This window comes from Triturus cristatus, chromosome 12, assembly GCF_964204655.1.
Source record: "Triturus cristatus chromosome 12, aTriCri1.1, whole genome shotgun sequence".
In the NCBI taxonomy this organism is placed as follows: Eukaryota; Metazoa; Chordata; class Amphibia; order Caudata; family Salamandridae; genus Triturus; species Triturus cristatus.
Window position 1 is genome coordinate 402,693,696 of NC_140595.1, and position 25,897 is coordinate 402,719,592.

General features: G+C 43.3%; 1 protein-coding gene across 7 annotated transcripts in view; it reads left to right on the forward strand.

Moving 5' to 3' along the window:
• Positions 1 to 25,783, forward strand: part of PLEKHF1 (pleckstrin homology and FYVE domain containing 1) — a 100,356-nt gene extending 74,573 nt beyond the window's left edge. For 2 of the 7 annotated variants that reach the window (XM_085639785.1, XM_085639784.1), the window contains exons 2-3: positions 13,613 to 13,678; positions 22,211 to 25,783. In XM_085639785.1, coding sequence (XP_085495911.1) covers positions 22,225 to 23,013 — 789 coding nt within the window. In that variant the 5' untranslated portion in view covers positions 13,613 to 13,678; positions 22,211 to 22,224 and the 3' untranslated portion in view covers positions 23,014 to 25,783. Of the gene's footprint in view, positions 1 to 10,281; positions 10,471 to 13,509; positions 13,544 to 13,612; positions 13,679 to 22,210 lie in introns of those variants that run through there. The other 5 variants (XM_085639786.1, XM_085639783.1, XM_085639787.1 and 2 more) reach the window with 4 other exon arrangements.
• Positions 25,784 to 25,897: the final 114 nt, after the last annotated feature.

The window sequence follows — 25,897 nt, forward strand, 5'->3', positions numbered from 1 at the left end:
CAGGACTCCTTCATAATTCTGATAGGGAGGGAGCCGGCCACACACCCAACAATTAGTAGCATTACTAGTCTGGTGGGAATGATGTAACATACTAATGAAAGTGTTATTGCGCAGCGCAAGTCTATAAGACAATTCATGTGGCGGTAAGTCACTAAAAGAATGTTCAGCAGTAACATTGTAAACGTTTCTGGCAATAGGGTAATATATGTGCAACAATATACTTGCAGTAATTATTAAAAGACTTAAGAAAAACAAGATTAATAACGTCACTATGCAATGGCTACGCAGTGATTTACAATACGCCTGTCGTTTCATCATTTTTCGCGACTGTCCATGATTCAGGTCTAGGCGATACATGTCGGAGACAGATTCAACCGCTTCACCTAGGAGAGGACTTAAACAATCAAATCGTCCGACGGCCTAGGCCTTAATTTTAGTTTATAGAGTTCTTTACTGTCGGCCTCAGCCAGAGGTAGTTTTGAGTCAATTGGTGAGGACACACGAGGTGGGCTGTTTACATCTGAAGGAAGTCCATGAAATTTCTTGATATGACTTGAATGCACCCATCCTTTCCTGCCCTCGATCTTCACGGCTGTCCTTGTGGTCAGTAGGACCAGCTGGGGTGTCTTCCACCTGGGCTCCAGCTGAGTCTTTCGGTCGAAATTTCTCACAAGCACAAGGTCCCCCGGAACTACGTCATGGGGTTTCACCTCAGTGTTGTCGGGAAAGGCTGCAGCTACCTGTGAACGACAAGATTGTAGTGCAGACATCAAGGAAGCCAAGTAATCTGTCAGCATATTACAGTCAATATCAGTTATTTTGCGTGGTATAGGCGTCCCCCACATATTTGGTGGTCTGCCGAAGATCACCTCATACGGGGATAGCCCTGTTCGAGAGTGTGCTACCATTCTCATGTAGAAGAGTGCAACTGGTAACGCTACTACCCAGTCGACACCTTTCTCTCTGTATATTTTGGACAGTCTGATTTTCAGTATCTGATTATGTCTTTCTACGAGACCTGCTGCTTCGGGGTGTCGGACACAGTGAAATTTCCACTGATAACCTAACAGAAGTGAAACGTGTTTCATTAATTCGGATGAGAACGGCTGGCCGTTATCTGAGTGAACAACACGTGGTAAACCGTATCGTGGGAAGAATTCTCGAACCAACTGTTTGGCAGTAGTCGGGGCAGTGTAATCTGAAACCGGGTATGCCTCCGTCCAACGGGAAAGAGCGCAGACAACTACGAGAACATATTTGAATCCTCGACATCGTTCCATCTGGATATAATCCATCTGGAGTACTTCAAAAGGGTGATTAGGAGGATGAAATCCACCTTGTTCTACGGGAACACTTTTTCCTGGGTTGAACTGGCAACAGATCATACAGGTACGGACCTTTTGTTTGGCTGCTGCTCGTAAATGTTTATTGAACCAAATGTGTTGAATGCTGTCTAGCATAGCTTTTTCTCCTAGATGTGCTGGACTATGTATAGTGTTAACTACAACTTGGACCATTGAATCAGGAAGGAACCACACAGACTTTTCCTTCATCATCCATCCTTGGTCCGTTTGGATCCCTCCTAATTCAGTCCATTTCTTTATTTCGTCTGGTGTAGCATGTGTCTGTATGTCAATTACGTCAAGGGTAGGATCTTTAACTGTCATACAATGTGTCGGCATCGGGACTATTGTCTTTGTCATGTCGGATGTTTGGGTTTGAGCAGTCTGTTTAGCTGTTCTGTCGGCTAGATCATTGCCTTGAGAAATGATATCAGTAACCTTCGTATGAGCCTTACATTTCATAATTGATATTGCAGTAGGTAGATGTATTGCATCTAATAAGGCATGAATGAGGGGTCCGTGCTGAATGTGGGCACCGTGGGAAGTTAAATAACCTCTCTCTCGCCACAGCACGCCGAAGTCATGTACAACTCCGAATGCATAACGTGAATCAGTGTATATGTTGACTTTTTTATTTGTGGCTTGAATACAGGCTTGTGTCAGAGCAATAAGCTCTGCGGCTTGAGCTGACAAAGTATTTATACGATTAGTTTCAATGACTTCAGTATCTGTTGTGACTGCGTAAGCAGCCACCAACTCTCCTGTATTTGTTCTCATACATGAACCATCTACATACAATGTCAGGTCTGGGTCTGACAATGGGACATCGGTTAAGTCTTGTCTAGGTTTCGTCGTTATTGTAATAACTTCAATACAGTCATGGGCTAGTGGGTCTGTTCCGGTTACTGGCAAAAGTGTGGCAGGATTCAATGTGTTACAGCGTCTGATTTCTATGTGTGGCTGAAACAATGTAAGTTCGTACCCTGTAAGTCGCGCTATAGTCAAGTGTTGTGTTTGCGTTCTATTTACAAGAACCTCTACTGCATGTGGTACTTGAACTGTCAATGGGTGTCCTAACACTATGGCATCGCTTTGTCTGATTGCTAAAGCTGTCGCTGCCACTGATTTTAGGCATGCAGGCAAAGCCTGAGCTACGGGATCTAATGTACTAGAAAAATAAGCACATGGTTTGTGTGCTCCTGCTTGTTCCTGTGTGAGTACTGACAAGGCAGTACCTTCGCGTTCTGTAACAAAGAGTGTAAACTGTTTTCTGTAACATGGCGTTGCTAAAACAGGTGCTTGACATAAAGCTTTCTTTAGGCTTTCAAAAGCTTGTGTATGTTCCTGGGTCCAAGGGAGAACAGTCGATGTGGCTGCCTCCTGTGTTGTCAACTGAATGAGTGGTTTTGCTAGAAATGCGTACTGAGGGATCCACTGCCTGCAATATGACGTGAGGCCTATGAAAGCCCGCACCTCCTTTTGTGTCTTGGGTATTGGCATGTTAGCTATTAACTGAATGCGGTCGGGTGTAAGCTGCCTTCCCTCCTTGGACAGCGAGTGTCCAAGATAAATAACTCGCTGGACACAGAACTGCAGCTTAGAAGGGGACACCTTGTGCCCCTTTTCGGCTAGAAATTGTAAAACTGTCAGTGATGCTTTTTCACATTCCGGTTCACTTCTCGCGGTGATCAACAGATCATCGACGTATTGAAGCAAGGCAGTGTTAACTGGCATGTGGATACTGTCGAGTTCTCGTTTCAGTGCTTGGCTATAGATGCTGGGGCTTTCTGTAAATCCTTGAGGTGCGCGTGAGAATTTAAAGCTACGTCCATTTAAACTAAATCCGAACAAATATTGGCTTTCCGGATCTATTGGGACGCTGAAAAAGGCATTCTTGAGATCGATTACAGTAAAGAATGTCGCTTCGGAATCAATAGCTGTCAGTAATGACGAGATATCTGGGACCACAGGAAATTGTGGCACAATGCATTTGTTTAATTCGCGCAGATCAATAACCAATCGATATACTGGCGGGGCCTTTGGATCTGTTCGTTTAAGAATCGGAATTATCGGTGAATTACATACATTGGAGTCTGTTTCTACAACTACTCCTTGGGTAATGAGCTCGTCAATGATTTGTAGTAAAGCCACTACAGCATCTGGTGGTAACTTGTATTGTCGCATTCGTGGTAGCACCACTCCTGCCTTTAATGTGACTCGATATGGTGTAATATTCATGCATCCAACATCAGTAGGGCCTTGTGCCCATAGATGTGTAGGTAAAGTCTGCAGTCGGGGATCCATGTCTCTAGACACATAATGACCTTTAAAATCACGTAAAAACAACCTTACTCCTTCCGGAGAACAACATATTATAGCTCCTAGAGCTTTCAGTGTTTTTATTCCTAACAGATTTTCTGGACATGATTTAGTAAGCAATAAATCTGTAGTTCGGGTCAAAGGTCCTATTGTAAGTGGGAGAGGTTGTGACACTTCATTAACAATAGGTTTTCCTGAAAAACCAAGGGAAATATTCTGAGAGCCTGAGAGGGGTGCCCCTGGAACTTCACTACGTTTTATGGTCGTTCGACTTGCCCCTGTATCGAGTAAAAATTTTCTGTCTTGGCCTAATAATTCACTATGTACATAAGGTCCTTCTTGATCTACAGGGATCTCGATAAGGGGTAAGTCAACTTCCCTCTCTAGGCTTGTTCATGCGTATCGTTGATAATCAGGATAGTCGTACTGTGCGGTCTGGTACAGTTGTCGTGTCGTGGTTTGTGTGGCAGCAACAGGCAGCGCTGGTGCAGCTGGCACAAACTGTATAGACTGTTGTGAAGCTGGCATGGACTGTGCATGCTGCGGAGCTCCTTGTTCATTCTGGTCCTGTCTAGGTGGCCGTGGTCTTTCTTGTGTTTTACCTATGGCGATATTATGTTTCAAAACTGGACAATCGTGTACGTAATGACCTGGCTTTTTACAATAATTGCATGTCCCTTTTACAGGTCCGGCTGAATCACCGGAATGTGTCATACCCTTTTTATGTCCTTCAGCTGGGACTGTCTGAGAAACTAACATTTTCATTTTCGTGTCTTTCATGCGTCTGTGTTCATGTTCTTGTTCCTCTCTAATTCTATTGTGATGGTACTGTAACATTTGTAACATTTGTGATGGAGTGTTACCTTGCCAGGTACTCTCGAATTTTAATACTCTATTCTTTACTTGGGGCAGGGCATTTTCTACTAATTTTGTTACGAACAGATGTGGGTATGATTCGCTACTTGCTTTTAGGCCACTATTTATACCAAAACATTTTTCAAATCGGGCATAGTAATCACTAGTGTCTTCATCTTGCTTCTGTTTACAGGCTGAAATTGTACCCCAATCTTCCTTTTTTGTAGTTAGTAAACGTGGCAGTACCTGTACTAATAAACCTGGTAGTGCTTTAGTTTTATCCCCGAGTCCTGCTCCTGCAGTTCGGGCCTTTTCTTCTGCTTCTAATACTGACCATTCTATCTTTTGGTCTCCTACCTCCCACTCTTTTTCCCTGAGTTTCTCATAAATGCCAGCAGGCATCAATACCTTTAATATTGTCATAATGTCGGGATAGGTATACTCTCCCATGAGTAACATGTCTTTAATTTCTCGGTGAAAACCCGCTGGATCTTTGTCATGACTGGGTACCACTTTCTTCATTTCTAACAATTCTATTTTTGATATGGGCGTATATACAAATACGCGCTTAAACTCGTTGTCCTCGCCCTTTATTGGGTGCACTTTTCGTAAGGGATTCTGTCTATCCATGTAATACGTGGTTCTTTCCTTGATGGGCAATGAGACACGGTCTGAACATACAAAAAGAATATACTGCTTTCTTGATTCTAGAATTTCTTTAATTAATTTAGTACCTGAACCTCTCCATCTATTCATAAGCAATTCAGTCAATATGTCAGGTAAGGGACCAGGGTCCGAATGCTGACTCTGATATAGTATAATGAGTTGTTGAATCATATAAATCCCAGCTAACCGCTGTTCATCTGGGGTGAGATTCAAAAATGTGCGTGCTACTGTATCATCACTATATTTTCCGGGACTGTCCACCCAATGGACAGCTGCCCTAGCTAAATCTTGTTCATCCATAGAATCGAGGAAATGATAACCCCTTCGTTCTCGGAGTAGTTTGTCGGCGGCTTGGAACGAATGCTCGTTAGACCTGATGTTAATTATAGGTATTTGGAAATTCCTGTTATTATCTGGACATATCGGACGTATCGGGTCAATAGGACATCTATTACTATTACAAGATCTTCCTTTACCTACATAGGCTATGGTGTCTGACTGTCCTGCGGGCAGTCCTGACCCTTCCTCCTCGTTTTGTTCGAACTCGTCTACCGCTAATCTTTCTTCGTGTAGGCGTTCTATTTCTTTACGGATCTTTCGGTACATGGCTATTATACAATTTTGTTTATCATGTCTACCTTCTGATATATTCTGACTCCATCTGGTAAGAATTTGCATTGCTTCCGGGTCTACCCCTGGTCGGTCTTCATTTCTGATCACACAATTTATGAGGAAACGTAACAGTTCCCCCTGTATCTCCACTTTCTGATATTCCATAGCTCTGTTAATACATTCTGGATCTCGCCCTGTTTGAACAAAATGATATATATTATCTAGATGCGCAGTCATTCCTGGTAACTTCCCTAAGTACACTGCGGCTCGTCTGATACGCAATGATGCCAGGATCATTTCGTCCTCTTTGCCGGGCACAGGGTCATATCTGCAATCTATAAGAAGTTCCTTAAGCGTACGGGCATTTATGAGTTTGGGGGTACGTGAATGTGCTGACTCTTGAAAAGTAAGTTTATTTATTCTGGGTGGCGTAGAAAAAATGTTACTAGCACCTCCCGTAGCCCCATCTGGGGTGTCGGGTGTGAAAGGATTCGTTGAACGTGACACAGCAACTATAGGTGTGGACACAGCTATAGAAGCAGCTGTAGGAACAGATGTAGAAACAGATGTGCTTGCCGGAACTTGTGACACGATCTGTTGCTGTAGGGATACGGGTACTGGGTCTTGGCGTTGAACCTCCCTGATAGGCGGTCTATGTGGGGCGGAATTAGCATACTCGGGAGCTGCGTCATCTAAATATGAGGAAAGAAAAACATCTTCTGCGGTTCTAGGATGCCCCTTAGGATGTACCTTTATTGGAAATAATGGGGTTGGCAAGTCTTTCGGTATCTCTGGAGTAGCCTTAGGTAATCCTTCGGCCAGAAGGGGATACATACCATTCATAAGGGCATTTCTTTGTCTGTCTACTTGTTCTGATTTCACTCGGATACCTTCCTCAATTAATAGATTTTCTCGAACTTTATTGGAATTCTCTTTACTCTTCTCCTCCTGTCTACGTGCTTTTTCTGTACGTCTATGAGATTCTTTACGCCATAACTCAACGGCATCTTTCTGTGACTGTCTGACTTTCCTTTTCCATAACTCTTCTTCTACTTTCATGATGCACTCTGCATCCCAGGTTCCCGCTGTGGGCCACCTCTGACTTTCTGGTAATTCCTTGGTGTAGTCTACCCATAAATCAAGAAATAATATAGCGTCTAAGCCATGTTTATGATACATGAAGTACCCTGGAGTGTCCCTAGGAGGAATAGGAACGGCTTCTTCGAGTACCCCTTTTCTTGTAGTGATCTGTCTTAGTTTCGAAAAGAGCGGCATATTGAGAACTGATCTGATACTTAATCTTGAACACACTTAGTACAAAAGCACAATAATGAACAACCATTCATACCACAATATGCAGGACGTTTAACACATTAAACATTAAACATTAAACATTTTTTAACCTTTAAAATAACCAACAATGATGATCGTCTGCATAACTAATCACCAAGCATAATTCTTTGACAATAACTAGATACTTCGGAATACTTGATATACTGCTAAACAGTACATATACACTGCTAAAACAGTGCAGACCGGATTTGTGTACCCAAACCCGTCTTGACCGGCACAACCTATGTGCACGTCAGAAATGCCTCCCCAGTAATGGTACTCACCGGGTAGCTTCGGAAACGGAAGGCCTCGGAGACTGAACTTGGACCGGACTGGACTCGACTCGACTCGTTGGAAGCTGGACTTGACTTCGAACTGGTGGGCCTCTGTATACCTCGGATCTTGCTCTCTCAGCTAGGCTCTGGTCGGGATACTTCGCACTTCTCACCGCCTCGTCTGGGTGTTGATCGCAGCCTCAGTCGCCCCCGCTTGACCGGAGGGAGATACAGGAAATCCTGCTGGTACGCGTTATTGTCCGTCCAGCTGTGGCAGGAGACCGGGCCTGCAACTCACCGCCGGCGCGTGAGATGAGAAAGTGTCCCTATTCGGGCGCCATTCATGTGGTAAATAAAATTCATTACCGGGACTTAATTTGATACGGAAACATAATAAAATAGCTCAGTAAAATGAGAGGCAGAATCCGTGGTATTAGAGGTTCGGAATGGGCTTTATTCCAATGAACGATTATAATCGGTTGCTCCAAGTTCCATCACCACGGAGGTTCAGGAAGTGAAGTACATACTTTATTGACAAGAAATGACTTTTATAGTACATACATTACAATGAAGCGAATGCAGTAGGCGTAACAATTGATAAGGAAAATGACGATTCATATGCGTAACCGAAAATGGGTGTAATAAGGAGTAAAAAGGAACATAATTGGTTATGATGTCATATATAGGTGGATCTATAAGATAATACTTGGCATAGATGCGCGCGCAGCAGCATGACGTGTGATTGACGTGCAACTAGGGGGTGAAGGGGACTTGACATTAGCTCTACATGTGGAGACGAAAAGTCTGGGGGGTCAAGTCAACCTAATCCCAAATCATATCTAACATCCTATGTTTAAAGAACTATGTTATCCACAAAAGAAGGACTCTCGGACAGAATCTATTCTATACTGACTGTGCGTGCGTGTACAAGCGTCTAAGTGTCTACACTAAATGCGAGGGGGTAGGAATATTCCATGGTAACAGGACTATGAATTACTTGCATAAAGACAGAGAAGCCGAGCCATTGCTCGGTAGCTGGAAGAATGTTTATTTAAACTACTAGACAGGAATGCATCGGCTAAGGGGTGAAGCAGATAACTCGAAGGTGAAATACAGTTCTTGGCAGAGAATAGGCTGATGTCAGGCTTCGTGAGCCGCGCAGAGAATGAGACAAAGTTCATGGTCACAGATGCAGGCTCAGACTGGAGTTTTCAGAGGCAGAAGGCAAGAAGAGTTTGACGACAGAATCAGGGCCTACTTGCCTGGACTGTAAAATGGCATAGGTGAACCATATAAAGCCAGTGGCTTTTCATACTTAGGAATGGAATATCCGGCCTATTCATGGCGGATCTGACAGAGGACATGTTGATGGTGGACGTACATGTGTTTGCGTCTTCATAACTGGAACTGGAGGAAACATACATGTACTTGTAATATGCACATAGAACCGTTGGGGTCCAAGATAGGGGACATAACTGACCAGAAAAATCCATATTTCCACAACCCGAATACAGCCGTCGGCAACAAAATGGTGACAGTTAATCTTTGCAAAGCGTCTGTCCCCCCAGGGGACCACAGCTGATGCTTTTTAAAGCCTCTTTTGATCCATCTGAGCTAGAATCAATGTTTGCAACTGATACAGAAGATCTGAATTATGCCGCTAGTGTGGAAAATATGTAAATACTCCGAGAACACGGCGGCCACAATATTGCGTTATTCCAGTGGTCCTGCCTATGAGCAAAGACTTGTAGTGTAATGGCCTTGTTTTACTGACTGTGTTGTAAATCCATGGAACTATTCCCCAGAAGAACATATGGGCAAAAAATAACCTTGAAGTACTGATTCTATGGTACTGATAAAGTAAGGGTAAAAGTGGAGGCCATGCAAGGTCACTAAAGTCAGGAAGGAATGGGCAGTTCTGGACAGCATTGTCATTTTCCAGGTAGGAATTCCCATACAGGGCAGCGCCAAGTAGCTGGGCTGAAACAAGCATTTGCAATACAATAGGTCTCTCATTTACGCGATTTGAAGCTATTGGCATTGTAAATGACAATGTCTTTTATTTATATTTTAAAAACCAAAGCATAAATAAAAGGCATTGTCATTTACAATGCCAATAGCTCAAACTTGCGTAAATGTGAGACCTATTGCACTGCAAATGCTTGTTAGTTTTCGGGACTAAGACTTTGTACGGTGGGATTCTTGCAATAGGGCTATATTGACTTCTAATTTAGATAAACATGATAAGACTTGTTGCCTTTTGATAGGGGAATTCAAGCCTCTGACGTTCCATGAAATTCTTTTTAAAGATATAAAATATTCAGGTAAAGAATGCAATTAAGTAAACCAATAGTAATGTAATGAATATCGAACGTAAACCAAAATACAAGTACAGACATAATAACATTAAGAAATAATAAGTTGAAGAGAGGGTAAGAGAGAGAAAATGAGATAGAAAGATTGTAGTAAGGGACAGAGTAAAAAAAAGACTTAGAAAAAGGAAAAAAATTATCCTTAAATTTTTTTTATGTTAGAGTTAAGATAGTAGAGTATAACATACCTACAACAATTCTGAAACAGAGAAGGGTGGGGGGGATGAGGCAACATGGAAAAGATGACCCGTCCAGACTCCATTGGCGAAGGCGGGAGAGACCGCAGCACAATCAACATGAAAATGGGAAGGTCAAACAACAGGAAGATGGTACCTGTAAGGAGAGAAAAGACTGTTATCACCTATTAACTTTTGTTAACAAAAACATTGTTGATGTTCTTATGGAAGGAATCATCGAACAATATTAAACATGGCTGTAAGAAATATAGGAAGATAAGCAAACTATTTAGTGTGCACTAAAGCTGTATCCATATTGTCTATTCTGCAGGAGTTTAGAAAGCTTCTCAGTCTGGAAGAGACCAAAATGTGCTCCAATAGATCGAAGATCCGGTCTCATAGCTAGGAATTCTCTGCATCTGTCAGCCGTGTCCTTTGCATAATCCTGTGAGAAGAATAAAGAAATGCCTGACCAGGACACCCGCTTTATAGATCTGACTGCTGACAAAACTTTAAGAAGGTTGGTATATTCTAGAAAGTACAATATGACTCCTCTTGGTTTTCTCGTGTTAGAAGCGGTTGTGCGAAGAGGACCTAATCTGTGGGCACGTTGGATATTAAGAAGAGTAGCTTCTGGCAAATTTAGGATTTTTGGAAGAAAAGATTTAAAGAAGGCGATGGGGTCAGAGCCTTCTGAGTCTTCTGGTATACCATAAATTCGAAGATTGTTCCTTCTGTGCTGTTTTCAAGGTTTTTGACCTGTTTCTGAAGAGATGAAACCTGGTATTGAAGAGCATTTTCCTTGAAAGTGGTTGACCCCCAAAGACTCAATGTTTTGTTCAGCCGTAGAAGTTCTTTCATCCATCCGTGACCAACTGTCTGTGAGAATTTGTAATGTGGTATTAGTCTCTTCCATAAAGGGTCATAGAGCATATCTCTTCTAGCAGTAGATCCATGGATAAAGTCTGTCTGTTTTGGAGGGGAAGGAGGGTCTTTTTTCAATTGTTTAGTGGGTGCTTTCCCAGCCGCAGGGGGAGCGTTGATGGTGGATGAGGAAGCACCTTTAGGCAAGGAGGTAACAGATTCCTCCATTAAGGCAAGGTGCAAGAGAAGATTTGAGCAGTTGATAAATGTATGTGTAGAAGGTGGTAATAAAGTTTTTGTTTTTTCCAGTCTGCCCATATGAAGAGATATAAAGCAAGATAGAGTACCCTTAGAATAAATATCTCTGTAGCAAATCTGTGTATCAGTTTAATTGAAACATCACTGTATACGCTTGAAATGCACAAAGACAGTCTGCCAAATCATTTATACATAACATAAAAAATGATTTTAGGAGAGAAAAAGTGAAGAAGGATGTTATATCAGTGTTTTATTTGAAGAAGCGTAGAGCTAAATATAACTGAGCAACATTTCTAGGATGGCATTTGTTGAGGCTATTATTTGTGAGCCGACAATATCTCACAAAGCAGTTTGTGAGAGGTCTTCTGAGTACAATAACTTTGTGCAAGTACCTTTTCTGTTATCTGCTAGCAGGATTCCTTTATTTTTCAGTGGTGCCATATGAAGTGCCGTGCTAATTATAGCCCGTTGTAGCCTTTCTGTGAACCTAAGATGGCGGACGGCATTCTTAGGAAGCCACGTATAGATTGAAGACACGAAGTCAGAAGCAAGCAATGCGTCGAGACGCATAAAATTCACTTAATTGTTTCCTCCGTTGTTGGCAGTGCTTGCGACCCGGTCTTCATCGGTCGGCAAGCATTAAGGGCGTCATCAGACTGCCGGTGTCTGTGCCATCAAGAGAGGGCGCCGGATTGCACCTTTCCAAGTACCAAACGTTTCTTCTTGTGATGGGGTACGGAAAGCAGCAAGGGGTGGATATTGATGTACTTGAAAGGAGTTAAAGGGAGGTTAGGAGTAGGAGATTAATGGAGGATTTTGAAAATCATTCAGTGTATTTCTCTGTTCCCTGCTGACAAGTCCATTGCTCAAGAAAAGCCAGTGTAAGGCCCATACAACTAGATTTTAAATGAAACGATTGCAAAGTGATCTTTATGCAGAGAATGGCTAAAATTGTTTTATCAAGTGTGAAGGCATAAATTAGGCAAAAGTATTTTGTAAATAAAATGTGAAATGGAAGATTTAATATGTTAATCTCCCTTGCGGGACATACTGGAAATTCCTTTCATGGGCAGATATGTTACTGCGTAGATTTTATCATACTGATTTTATTTCTTTTTTTGTAATGAATGCCTTTTGGTTGTGACATGTTATTGTTAACATTTTAATTATCATGCAATAAATTTTAATTACTAAAAAATGTGAAATGGAGTGTGACGATTTGTAGTAAATATGCACGGGAAACATAAACAAATGTCACAGGAAAATAAATCACATGGACACAGTTGCTTTCTAGAAGTGACAGTCCTGGGTTGAAAAACTGGTGATGCCAGCTCCTTTGTACTCAAATGGGGCAGAATGGACCTGGCCTGATAGCGGGTCCCAGCCTCTTGTCAACAGCACTGACATTAGTTAGACTGACTTATCATGCAGGATAAGGACAGTATCTTATGTGGTGTTATTTTTTAATTGAATCATTTGTTTCTTACTGTAAAATTTCCAGCAAGTGAAATTGCTAATACATTAATAAATGTCACATAGAAAAATAAGTCCTGTTATTGGTAAAACTCATTGCACCACCCAGATCTTACAGAGACAGGGGCTGTATTGTACCGGGCACCACTGCACAGTGTTTATTTTATTACATTTTCAATGTAGAACTGTATACCCAGTAGGGTGTTGATGCCCCATACAACCTTTAAGGTTAGCGAGATGTGTCTTACCGATAAAAGAAGCATTGGAAATGTGACAGGTCTCACATTTGTTGGAGTTGGAGCTATTGGCATTGCAAATGGCAATATTTTTTATTATAGTGTTAAGGAGTGTATGCTTTGTGTGTGTTGTGGAATTATGGGATTATTAGTTGTGGAATTGTGTGGAGTGAAATTGTGTGGTGTGGAGTGGATTTGTGTATTAGAATTATGTGACATGGTGTGTTGTGTAAATATGTGAATAGTAATTATGTGGTATTGAGTGTATTAGAATTATGTGGAGTGGGACTGTGTGTTTTTGGAGTGCAATGATGTGTAACTGTATTTTGTGTTGTAGAGTGTTATGTAGTTGAGTTGAATGATGTGGTGTGTTGTTGAGGACTGCCTTCCATTGTACACAAACACCTATAAATAATATTTATAAAATTACATAATACATGATGTAAACAGCCAAACATTAATGCACTTACTAAGGATATGCCCTTCCCACCGTAATAAAACAAAGAACTCTGTGTGTCTTTTTTTGTAGAACTCTATACAGCACTGTTGGTTCTGTTAATTTAAATATTTTCATAGGAATGTTTTAACTGACTATGATTCATGTTTTATTATATTTAGGCTTATTTGATAGATCTCATAGATTGTACACTTGCAGAGGATCACATGGCGCAAGATATGCATTAATGAGGTGTTTCACATATTTCTTACATGTTTATTTTTCAGATTGATTGTCATGGTCAATTGTCTTCTTTAAACTTTACGGTATGTTCGAATGAATGGATTTCACCTTTGGGGTTCAGAAAAAGTTTATTTTACATTGTTCACTTTCAGCACAATTTCGTGGGTGTTAGCTGAAAAGGTCAGTCACGACGGAGAGAGCTAACAAATCCTAAACATGTGAGTTAATTGTTTGGTGGAAATCTGATGTTTTTACAGGGTTAGTTAAGCCCGGGTTACATTTTATTTAGAAAGTAATAGGACACATTTATCATTGGATATCATTTTGTATTTTTCTAATAATTTTTGGTTCAAAACCGAGCATGAATTTAGCTATGTTCTACTTCGTAACATGTTGGTGGGTGTTTCTATGTATACACTGTATGGCCAGTATGTTGAATTTAATTAAATTAATTATTTATGGACATGTATTATGTAACTGTTTGTGGTTTTTTTTTGCTTCCATGGCTGTCGCGGCTTGAGTCTGGTTTGTGACTATTCACCACTAGTTAAGAAGGTAAACAAACCCCAGTCCCAGAGAGCGGCACCAGAGGAAAGTTCAGTAGCATAGCACACACCGCTCAGTTGAAAATGTAGCTCGGCCCCTGCGAGCCTGATAAACATGAAACAAGATAAAGGGGCTTTGAAGAGCAGCGCAGCAGTGCCAGTGAGGCACGTACTGTTGTCATTCACTACGACTTATCATCCAGCAGGAAAGCTTTCCCTTCCGTAAAATGAGCACCTCAGTGTCTGTGACCAGAATCAGAGAGGCCCCATGCATGCACTAATCTACGCCATATGCCTGTGCCGATTGAAGCATATACTCTTTGTGGGATGGCAATATTGCTTTGTTTTACACCGAAATCCCCTCACGCAGCAAAGAAACAGAAACCAAACTTTTCCTCAAGCCCTGCGGCTTATTCTTGCAGCGAAGCCGCTCTCCTCCCATGCTCTGCTCGAGATGGCGCAGCTGCTGCAATTATTTCCGTCAGTTGCATTTGTTGCAGAAGATGCCTTAAAGTGCGGCTGGGTAGGAACAGATTATTAAAAAAAAATGCTGCTACACTGGCGGTAGCGCTGTCTGCGGAAGTGGGGATCATGAAAGCAGGGCGGGATAGAGGCCGGAGAGGGGGTGGAACAAATGGAGCAGGAGGTTAAAAAATACAAGCGAGCTTTGGCGAAAGAAAAAATAGTCCATTGAAACAAAACATATGGCCACTTAGGAAAGCATCCATGTAGCAGGGCCAGTCGCCAGGGAGGGAACAAAACAGCCACTAGGTGGGACAAATGGACACTATTCACCAACAAAGCAATGCAATCTTTAAAGGCAGACCAAGCAACCAATGAAAAAGCGGTGGGCGTGTGTGGGCCGTCTACTAACTTAACAGAAGGTGTACAGCATGCCTCACAGAGCAGTGCATGCGCCCTGACTCTAGGTTCAACCTAATAAAACAAATTAAGACAAGCCACGGGTATTGTAAATCTAGTATTGTCAGTGAAATGGGCTGGTTAGGTGAGGGAGAGTGGAGAACAAGGTCTAAACTAGAAAAGAATACTTGTACACTAATCAGACCCTGTAGGACCATTGGCTCCAGACAGGGTACCCACATTTTTAGTTAGGTTAGTACACCCCAAGAATAAAATTAGTTCCATATAGGGCAGTACTAAACCTATTTTAACTCACTTTTCACACTCAACTCACTACCTTGACCACATACCCTCACACACCAAATGGCTGTCTCTAAAAAGATCTCAGGCAAAGAGCCCCGTCGTGGGTGCCTGTTGGGCATTGCAGCGCCAGCCCGACCAGGAGCACAGCCCAATGATGAAGCATGACACCCTTCGGGGTGTGTGAGGGCAATCCATAAGAGACCTGGTCACTCCCCCCAACATAGGAACTGCACACTCTTTTTCTTACATACCTATTAGGAGCATTGTGCAGGACCTTCTCAAAAGCTCCTAGTTTCTCCCTTTTGATTAACTAGAAAAAAATACGCCAGAGTCTCTATTCTGAATGATAACGTTATTTTCCCTGCATTCTTTAAGTAACTGCTGTTTGATTTAGGGAAGTCTGGGCTAGAGGGGCTGTTTTACACAATCAGTTGAAGTCCAGCAGTCTGTCTGTCACCAGGAAAGGTGTTCTGTTGGTCGTGTAGAGCTTTGTGGATAATATACCGATACTTAAAAGTTCAATGATTTTATTACTCGTAGCTGGTAGAGCTTGCATTACCTTGGGGGTATGTTTCCAAGAGAAACCTGCCATCTACACTTTTGACTATTGAAGTGAGGGGATGTTGGTTTCTGTAAGTGCATCAAGTGGTTCTAAACATCAACTTAAAGGGGATTTCATGCTGTGAGGTGATGAGAAAGCAATAGTTCAGTCTTGTAGATAAAGAGAATTATGGGGACCAAATAAGTCTGTTGTGATTTTCATATGTTTGAAAGGACAGAACATGCCAACCTAATGCAGATAGAGTCGAACAGATTATAAACCAAGAAGGGTCTTTTTCTGAGGTAATTTTAGGTTTATTAACATCTTCTTTTACCCTATCCCACCATTTCCCCGTCACACTTTCTCATGTAACAACACTTTTGTAAAGTCCTTTGCCAAAGTCCCTTCAGTCGAAATCAACTCTTTAGCACCTTTACCCTTCCTTTTTACAATGCTCCTTGCCATTTCCCATAATTTCTAGTTTTTCTCACCAATTTGGGTGCTACATTTGACCCACTCTTTCTAGCACTTTGGCCCTCCCTACTACCCCGTCTTCCATGCTCTTATCAAGCAACTTCTCCTGCCCACATCCACCTCACCAGTTGATATGTTCTGCCTGCTTATGTCCCAGTGAAGTAGGTTTTACTTACCCCCTATCTCACTGTATCATTTAGAACTGCTGATCAACGTAAGAACTATTTACATAACTCTAAACTTCCCCTTCCGGCTAAACCTCTGTAGTGCGTAGTCTGATTCCAACTGTAGTCTTTCTTTCTAGCTTATAGACCTAGTTGCCAGTAATTAAGTTGGATTCTGCCTAGTCAGATACTCTAAGGCAACATAAATGTGTTTGAGACGCAGGGGGAGCTTTACTGATGTATTTTCACTTTATTTTTACTGACACAATCAGCACAGCACTGTGCTGGTGTGGATGTAAGGTACAACGAAGCTCAGCACCTATTGTTCTTGGTGTCCATTAATCCTGTGCTGCTTCCCAAACAGCAAGAAGCAGCAGTGCAAAGACGGTGGTAATCTTTGCCTGCTAGTGCATAGTTGAATATAAGAGGAAGACATGGTTGCCTTGTGGGCCTTCAGTGTGCCGGGCATATTTTGGCACCTGGGCATATTTCTACTGGTAAGCAGCCTGTAATTTATCAAAAAAGTTGGGCGTATTACCAGGTACTTTATCCAGCTCTCCAGTTTCATCCTTGACGTCAGCCCATCCCCAAGCTGTGAGGTTAAATCACACTGATGGCACTCTCCGCTTTTGACTTTTCCCTAAAGTCCTATCCTAACTCTTTTCTCTTGGGGCTTTTTCTTACCCATCTAGGAAATGCAAAATATTTCCTTGTAGCTACAACCCACAAACTACTCATCACAGTTTAATCATTTTAGAGCTAATTAGCATGTGATTTCAGTAGCTAAACCACCTTGGATCTTCCCTCAACTATTCATAGCACCCGGCAGACAAGCTGGACATTATTAATGCATTCAAGCCTTGGCTATTCAGTTCCTCGTTCCATAGCACATCATTGCTTGCCAGTGACGGTTGAGGTATTTCTTTTTGTCAGTACATGTAATACCTGTACCTGTCTTATCAAAACTAATTATTGCTGTACACTTCAAGTTTCCACCTCATGCCTTTGCACCTGGCTATTCTCTTGTCCCAATGTACCACTTTACACTGTGCAGTGAGTGCTACAAAAGCACATAGTGAACACGTAAAGAACGGTGATGCAGTACCATGCCCTAATTCCTCCAAAATGTCCATAAATACAGAGGCGGTGTCACTATGTGTTGCTCGCTTGACGCTCTTACGTCATGGACAGTGTCCTCCTGTTCTTCTTGTGATATGATGTGTTGGAAGCTGGAATCCCAGTTCTGCACCACTGTCACCAAATGCGAGACCCGGGACTCCTCACTGAACATTAGGCCAAGTAAGGACACCGTTTGAGATAGCCCTGATCACTCCCTTAGTAGCTTGGCAGGAGCAGCCAGGCCTATCTCCAAGGCACGACCACACTCACAGCAACCCACTGGTGACACCACAAATGGACTCCACACGAGTTTGATAAAACGAGTATAAACTTTATATAAAACGAGTATAAACTTTATATAAAAAGATATACGATCAGACCACACAATACAAAAGTCAACATATAATAAAGGGTAATATTCGTTCCGACTGGCTGGTAGGTTCAAATCCCAACCACCGCTTTCCAAATGCTATGCTGGTCGTAATGCTAGAATCACACACGTTGCAATGGACAAACAATAGTGCACTGCGTAACAATACAATCCTGTGCTGGGCAAAGGAAAAATAATACAATGTGTAACACTACACCCGGTACTTTGCAATGGAGAAATACTGCAATGTGTAGCGCTACAATCGTGTACTTTGTTATGCAGAAATAATGTCAGGCGTCATAAGACAGTCCGGCAGTTCGTTAGCAGCAATATTGGCAATGTGTATTACGACAATCAGACTCTTCGATAACAGTTGCCCCCCACACGTATCAACGATGACATAAAGTACAGCTTCTCACTCTGGCCCCAGTACTGCCACTCCTTTGGTCAGTACGGGCCCCAATCTGAGCCGAAGCAAAGGCTCACGTCGACAGAAGGAATGTGAGGCCAAGAGCCTGCACCCCGCCCAGGTAGTGATCCACGTTACCTGGGGGCGCGACCCCACTCTCCTCTCCTCCTTCAGTGAACTGGGCCTTCCGTGCAGAACTTTCTCAATGGGCCTCAGCGGCTCGGTCTGGCAGCTCAGCTCCTCCGGAGCTGCCGGTCCGGGCCGCAACTGTTAGGAAGGTCTCAGGCAGCCGCAGTGCACACGTACCCCACGCCTCTGAGATTACATTACTCCCGGTGCACGTTCACCACCGCACCCTCCAGGTCTCTTCTGGCACAAAGCCACACACACAACACTGATGGGACTTTATGTTGACTCCGAGTGCACGTTCACCAGGCACTCCATCCTGCGGTCTCAGTTGGCACCAAGACACACACACACACACACACACACACACACACACACACACACACACACACACACACACACACACACACACACACACACACACACACACACACACACACACACACACACACACACACACACACACACACACACACACACACACACACACACACACACACACACACACACACACACACACACACACACACACACACACACACACACACACACACACACACACACACACACACACACACACACACACACACACACACACACACACACACACACACACACACTCACTCACTCACTCACTCACTCACTCACTCACTCACTCACTCACTCACTCACTCACTCACTCACTCACTCACTCACTCACTCACTCACTCACTCACTCACTCACTCACTCACTCACTCACTCACTCACTCACTCACTCACTCACTCACTCACTCACTCCACGATGATCAGCCGATCACCTCCACAGTCCCAGGTTGCACCAAAGCACGCACACTGCTTCACTGAGACTTACTCCAGTTCCCCGATATCCAGGCGCTCTTCACCAATGCCTCCGGCCGCACCACGATACGCTCACCGTGTCCGAGCCTCACTTCTCATGTGCACTCGATGACCAGGCGCTCTTCACCAGCGCCTCCAGTGCACCCTGACACCCACCATGCGTGTCCGAGACTCACTCCACTTCCAATGCACACGTTGACCAGGCGCTCTTCACCAGCGCCTCCAGTGCACCCTGACACCCACCATGCGTGTCCGAGACTCACTCCACTTCCAATGCACACGTTGACCAGGCGCTCCTCACCAATGCCTCCTGTGCACCATGACACGCACCCTGCACGTCCAAGACTCCCTTCACCTCCAATGCACACGCTGACCAGGCGCTCTTCACCAACGCCTGTGGTGCACCACGACACGCACCCTGCACGTCCGAGTCTCACTTCTCCGATGCACACGCTGACCAGGTGCTCTTCACCAACACCTGCAGTGCACCACGACACACACACCGCGATGCAGAGACTCACTTTCTTCCGGTGCGCCCGATGATCAGCCGGTCACCTCCACAGTCCCAGGTTGCGCCAAAGCACGCACACTGCTTCACTGAGACTTACTCCAACTCCAGTGCCCCGATATCCAGGTGCTCTTCACCAACGCCTCCGGCCACTCTGCGACACGCTCACCATGTCCGAGCCTCACTTCTCATGTGCATTCGAGGATCAGGCGCCTCCAGTGCACCCCGACATGCAGCCTGCACGTCCAAGACTCCCTTCACCTCCGATACACACTCTGACCAGGCGCTCTTCACCAATGCCTGTGGTGCACCACGACACGCACCCTGCACATCCGAGTCTCACTTCTCCGATGCACACGCTGACGAGGCGCTCTTCACCAACGCCTGCGGTGCACCACGACACACACCCTGCGCATCCGAGTCTCACTTCTCCTCCGATGCATACGCTGACCAAGGGCTCTTCACCAATGCCTGCGGTGCACCACGACACTCACCCAGCGTATCCGAGACTCACTTTACCTTCGATGCACACGTTGACTAGGCGCTCTTCACCAACGCCTCCTGTGCACCACGACACGAACACAGCGCGTCCGAGTCTCACTTCTCCTCCGTGTGTCCAAGATCCCAGGGCACACCTTCCGAGGGTCTCAAGCTGCCACAACACGCGCCCACCGCGTCACTTGAAACTTCTCCTGAAACTTTTATGTTCCTGTGTTTCCAAACAGGGAGCCAGCCCACCTCGGGCCCTTGGGGTAGCAAGACACAGCACAAAGCACAGTCTTCTTAAAGCAGGGGGACCCAGCGCACAAAGCACAGCTCCAATAGCCTCTTCCATGGTTAAAACAGCAAACTGCAGACCAACCCTAGATCACAAAGCAAGGGTCGGTCCTTCCCAGCAGTCTCTTCTGTTGTTCCTTCCTTAGCAGAGGTTCCTCTTGACCATGAAATGGGTCCAAGCCTTTTCAATCTCAATCGATTTTTATTCCAGCGTTCAGGGGTCTCAGCTCTCATAGTTATTCCCCTAAATGTCTTTGAAGTTCGTTGTGCTCAGGAGTCCCTGACCCCTGCCTAAATCAGTTCTGGGTGTCTCCCTCCCAGTGTCACCTTTCTCCCTTTGATACTGGGGGTCTGGATCCTTAATAATGGTATAAGCCTCAGAGGGCACTGCGGTCGAGTACTAAGTCCCTGCTCACCCCCTTCAGAATATACACCACCAGGCAGGGTGGTAGATCCTTTCTTACTTAGCTCCGTCTTCCTGGAACAAGTTGCCGGCTGACTTGCGATACATCCCCGTTTTAGGGTGTTACCGAAATAAACTCAAAACTTGGTTATTTGATCAGTAATCTTGTCCAATTCTTCTCTACTTCCAGCCGCTGCAAGCGCCATGAGACTCTTCGGAGTGATATGTTTGCGCTATAGAAGTGTTGATGACTTGACTTGACTTTAATCACTCAGCAGGAGAGGGGTGAATTGTTTTATAGCAGCAACCCAGGCCTCTTCACCTCCCGGGCTTTTCCTCCCCCTACTCTCCGGATGTCGGTCAGCCTGGTGCCATCTCAACCCCTCCCTGGGTCAAGACCTCCCCTAGCTCCTCTCACCTCTCAGATCCAGACAGTCAATCCACATTCAGCAGAGACATACAGAAATGCTTAAAGCACAAAACTCAGCCACTTTCTAAAAGAGTGGTTTCTGAACACTCAGTGACAAAACCACTTTAATAGAAAACTGTGTTATGACACTGTGAGTCATACATGCTAAACGTCACCTATCCATTTTAAAACTTTGGGAAACTAGGCTAACAAACACAATATCCAGCCTCCCCCATTCTGTCCTATGGGCAGGATGGCCTTTCACCAGTGAAAAACGAAATGGAGTGTTTTTCACTGTCAGGAGATAGCACACACCTCAGTATATGTCCTGCCTTTTACTTACTCTGCACCCTGCCCAGGGGTTACCTGGGACCTACCACAGGGGTGCCCAATGTGTACGCAAAAGGGAAAGTAAGGCCTGACAAGTGGTTGCACTTGTCAGGACAACATGCTAACTTAGCAAACTGCGCGCAGGCCCTACACTGCAGGCCTGAGTTCTCTTCTCCGCGCACCTTTGCATTACTAGCCCTGGCACACACAGTGCACATCACTAGGGACTTTACTAGTAAGGCAAACATACCAATCATGGCCAACCAATTACCATTACACTTTACACAGGGAACACTTGTACTTTGACACTGATCAACAGTGGCAAAGTATCCAAAGCATCTAAATTGGCAACTCTGTCTGGAAAACGGTCTAGGGGGGGAAAGCAAAAGGTTTAGGGAACTTTGGCCGAAAAGACCAAGTCCTACATGATGTCTTACTAATTGTTGTGGGCTTGTTATATCTGCATTTCTTTGAGAAACTGCTTTCCATTATTCTGCATCTTTTGGGTTTCGTATTATGAAAAAATGGCTCCGTGTATTTATTTGCTTAACAAGGACTTTTTTTATTTTCTAGATAAAACTGACAAGATGGCCGACAACCTTGTTAATACAGAAATAAACTCTGTCCGCGTAGGTGCTGTGGAGAGTTGCTTCGGGGTTGCAGGACAACCCTTGGCTCTACCAGGAAGGGTTCTCATAGGGGAAGGAATTTTGACAAAAGAGTGTCGGAAAAAGGCCAAGCCTCGAATGTTTTTTCTTTTCAACGATATCCTCGTGTATGGAAACATTGTCATTAACAAGCGGAAGTACAACTGCCAGCACATCATTCCTCTGGAGGATGTCACCATAGAGACCCTGGAGGACCTGCCAGATAGAGAGAACAGGTGGATGATCAAAACTTCCAAGAAGACTTTTGTTGTGTCTGCAGCTTCCCAGACAGAGAGAGATGAATGGATCCAACACATTGAGCAATGTGTAAAGCAGCTGCTTGCGAAAACAGGTAGGGCAGCCGCCACAGAGCACGCAGCCCCCTGGATCCCCGATAGAGCTACAGATATTTGCATGCGCTGCACACAGAAGAAATTTTCACTCATCACTCGTCGTCACCACTGCCGCAAGTGTGGATTCGTGGTGTGCCAAGAATGCTCTAAATTCAGATTTTTGATGCCCAAGTTGGATCAAAAGCCACAGCGGGTTTGTGGGCTATGCTACAAAGAGTTAATGGCTGAAAAGGCAAAAGAGGAAAAGGGGAGAAGCAAGAGGGAGAGTTTCCATTCTGAAGTGCCCATGCATGACCCATCCAGTGAGGATGATAGTGATAACGAATATGAGACAATGAATGCATATACAGCAGAGTTTTATGTGCCACCATCCTGATGCACAGAAATTAATAGCTGATAATAGGGAATCCAAAGCATCAGAATCGTCTTCTGTGTCTACAGCTTTGTAAACAATTCGCTTTGTTGGTGCAAGCGTTCAATCTCATAGTAACAGCTACTAACCTTAGAGAGGCCAACCTAGCCTTTTATCATTCCAATATTGTCATATTCTTGCATGCAACATTTCGAGATGAGAAAAACATCAGTATTAAAAATATAGATGCTAAAACAGTTGAGCTTCTGACCGAAAAATGATGAGATTGGCATTATGGGAGGTCTGCAAAAGACATTGAAGTCATGGAAGACATGGAGGACTGTAAAAGACATGGGAGAAAGGGAGAGTAAAGTAACTCTAAATGTGCCAAAGGAGTTCATAAAGACTGTCTGGAGCTATGGTGGATCTAATCATTTTCTAGAGGAAAACATACAATATAACTGGCCACCAGACAATGACAATAGTTCTTAATTGGGGAAATTAGATTTTTAATATGAAGACATCACATAAGCCCTTAGTTACTAAAGGGCTTGGGCAACATTGAATAGTAGTTATGTATATAACATGTAACTTGTATAGCTCTATGAGTAAACAATCTTCCAGGTAATAACTTGTTATCATTGTATTTTCACAAGAGGGAGCGATTGGAAAAGTATGTTCTGACTACTTCACTCTGCACCCAGAAAATATGAACGGAAACTGCTGCCTTTGCAGAGACAATGCATTGACTGTGTTTGAAACCTTCTAGCTGCTTCAGATAACCTGCAATGCCCAATGACACCTTGGCAAAACTCTATTCAGTTGGGGTGCATCATGATTGGGTATTTGTCATTTTGTAAACCGGGATTTTGGGTAAATTGTATCGTTTTTGTTCTTGTATATCATTTTTCTGCTTTGCTAAACTTTTTCAAAAATCAAGAGGCAACTAACTATCAAATTTGCTATCTGATCTATAGGCTTCCTTATGGCTTTAGTCATTAGATGTTAATAAATGAGTGGAAACGAAAGTGATTTTTAACGGATGTTCTGAAATGTCCACAGAAATATCTTAAAATCCAGAAAAATAGGTCACAATGCCTCCTAAGGACACAGACATTAGTCACCAGCAAACTGATAGCCAATGCCAAAAGACGATCTTTCTTGCTGTGACTGCTTTGCTATGCAGATGATGTGTGAAAACGACTGTAGCTGCACAAACTGTTTACAGACCGATGCTATTTTTTGGTTACTGAAAACCATTACAATCATAAATTCACAATGCATTTAAAACAGAAGACATAAAACAGTTTGAAAATAAATCTGAAATATTAGCAACTCTATATAGCTTTTGGTTGCCTCATAGTCTAAAGGCGTTCTATTAATCTCGTTTATGTTATGTTATAGTGGATTTATACCGCGCACAAATACTCAAGAGTGTCCTGGCGAGCACAGTAACCGTGACCTAATATAGAGATCACAGTCACCCAAGTTTAAAAACAACTTTGAGCAAATCCTGAGTATACGCAAACATAGATCATGCATATGTTCAATTTGGGTTAGCATAATAAAAGCTAATCCTGAACTGAGACGGATAAGGGGAATAATGCATAGGCATTCACCATTGGGTACGTTTATAATATCAGGAGCTAGCAGGCAAATATAAGATAAAGTGCATTCGTTCATAATTCGGAGCGAGAAATACATATTCTCTGTAGAAAATGAATCGCTAATACCTCACTAGGCAGATGAAGAGACCTATACAGAAGAAAGGAGTGAATACATTCATATGTAACAGCATATTAAGAAACGAATCCTGAGATGGAACAGGTAAGATACGAATTGCATTGAAATTCACCACGAGTTAGTTTGGTGAAACTAGTAGCTAAATATAGGATAAAGTGCATTAATTCTAGATTTGCAATGAGCAATGTATATTCACAATGACACAATAATGACTGATCTAAAACAAGGACAAATAAAGTGTCATGTGTGGTAGAAAAAAGAGCAGTAGTTTATGAATTGCAATGAGTGGTACATATTCCCCATACATTCAAATGATAAAGTGGATCCTTAAGTGCAGCACAAGATAGCCATATCCAGAAATACAAGCACTTGGTACTCTAATCTTTCCATCGAGCAGGTTAAGTGCTATGTGCAAGAGTAGGGTAATGCAATACATAGTTAACTAAGTAAATGAGCATTCAAATGTCGGAGCCCAAGATCCTGGAAAAGTCAGCTGAAGTGCAACATAATGTCAAGCCTCTGTTCTAATCACTTGCTAAGCAGAAATATTAGCTAACTTAGATCTATGTACTAAGGGGCAGCAATGTGCGTGATTATCTCATTTCCATTTCTGAAATTCAATTGATGCAATGTCCCATAATTTAATAGCCTGGCCAGTAATCCTCGGGCAATGCCCTGTAAACAGGCTGCCTGGAGTGTCCTTACTCCAAGCCTGTTAAAACATGAGACTCACATCTTTCTTCGGGGAAACATTATAAGTGGACATACGCAGATTATCTGTGATAGCATCTCAGAATGATGGGCACATCTTCTACAAAACGTCCATGAATAACAATATCGCCTTGATTCAATCGATTTTAACGGTAACAGAAAAAAACGGAGGGGACTATATTTTTCCTGCAAAGATTGTTTTAGGTACAAATAAAGATAAGGTGAGGAAATGGCCTCTGAAAAGAGTGTAAAGCGACTGCGCTCTGGTCATTGTTTTAAAAGCTTCAATATTTTTGTGTATGAATAAACTCTTGCTGCATGCTTAACTTGTAATTTAAAATAACCATATTCTGTCTTATTGTCCCAGTGTTCATTTAGCTGCAGTTCTTCTAAGAGGGTTTTCAAATGTAAGATGCTATTGTTTGTATGAATTTAATATGACTTTCCAAATACA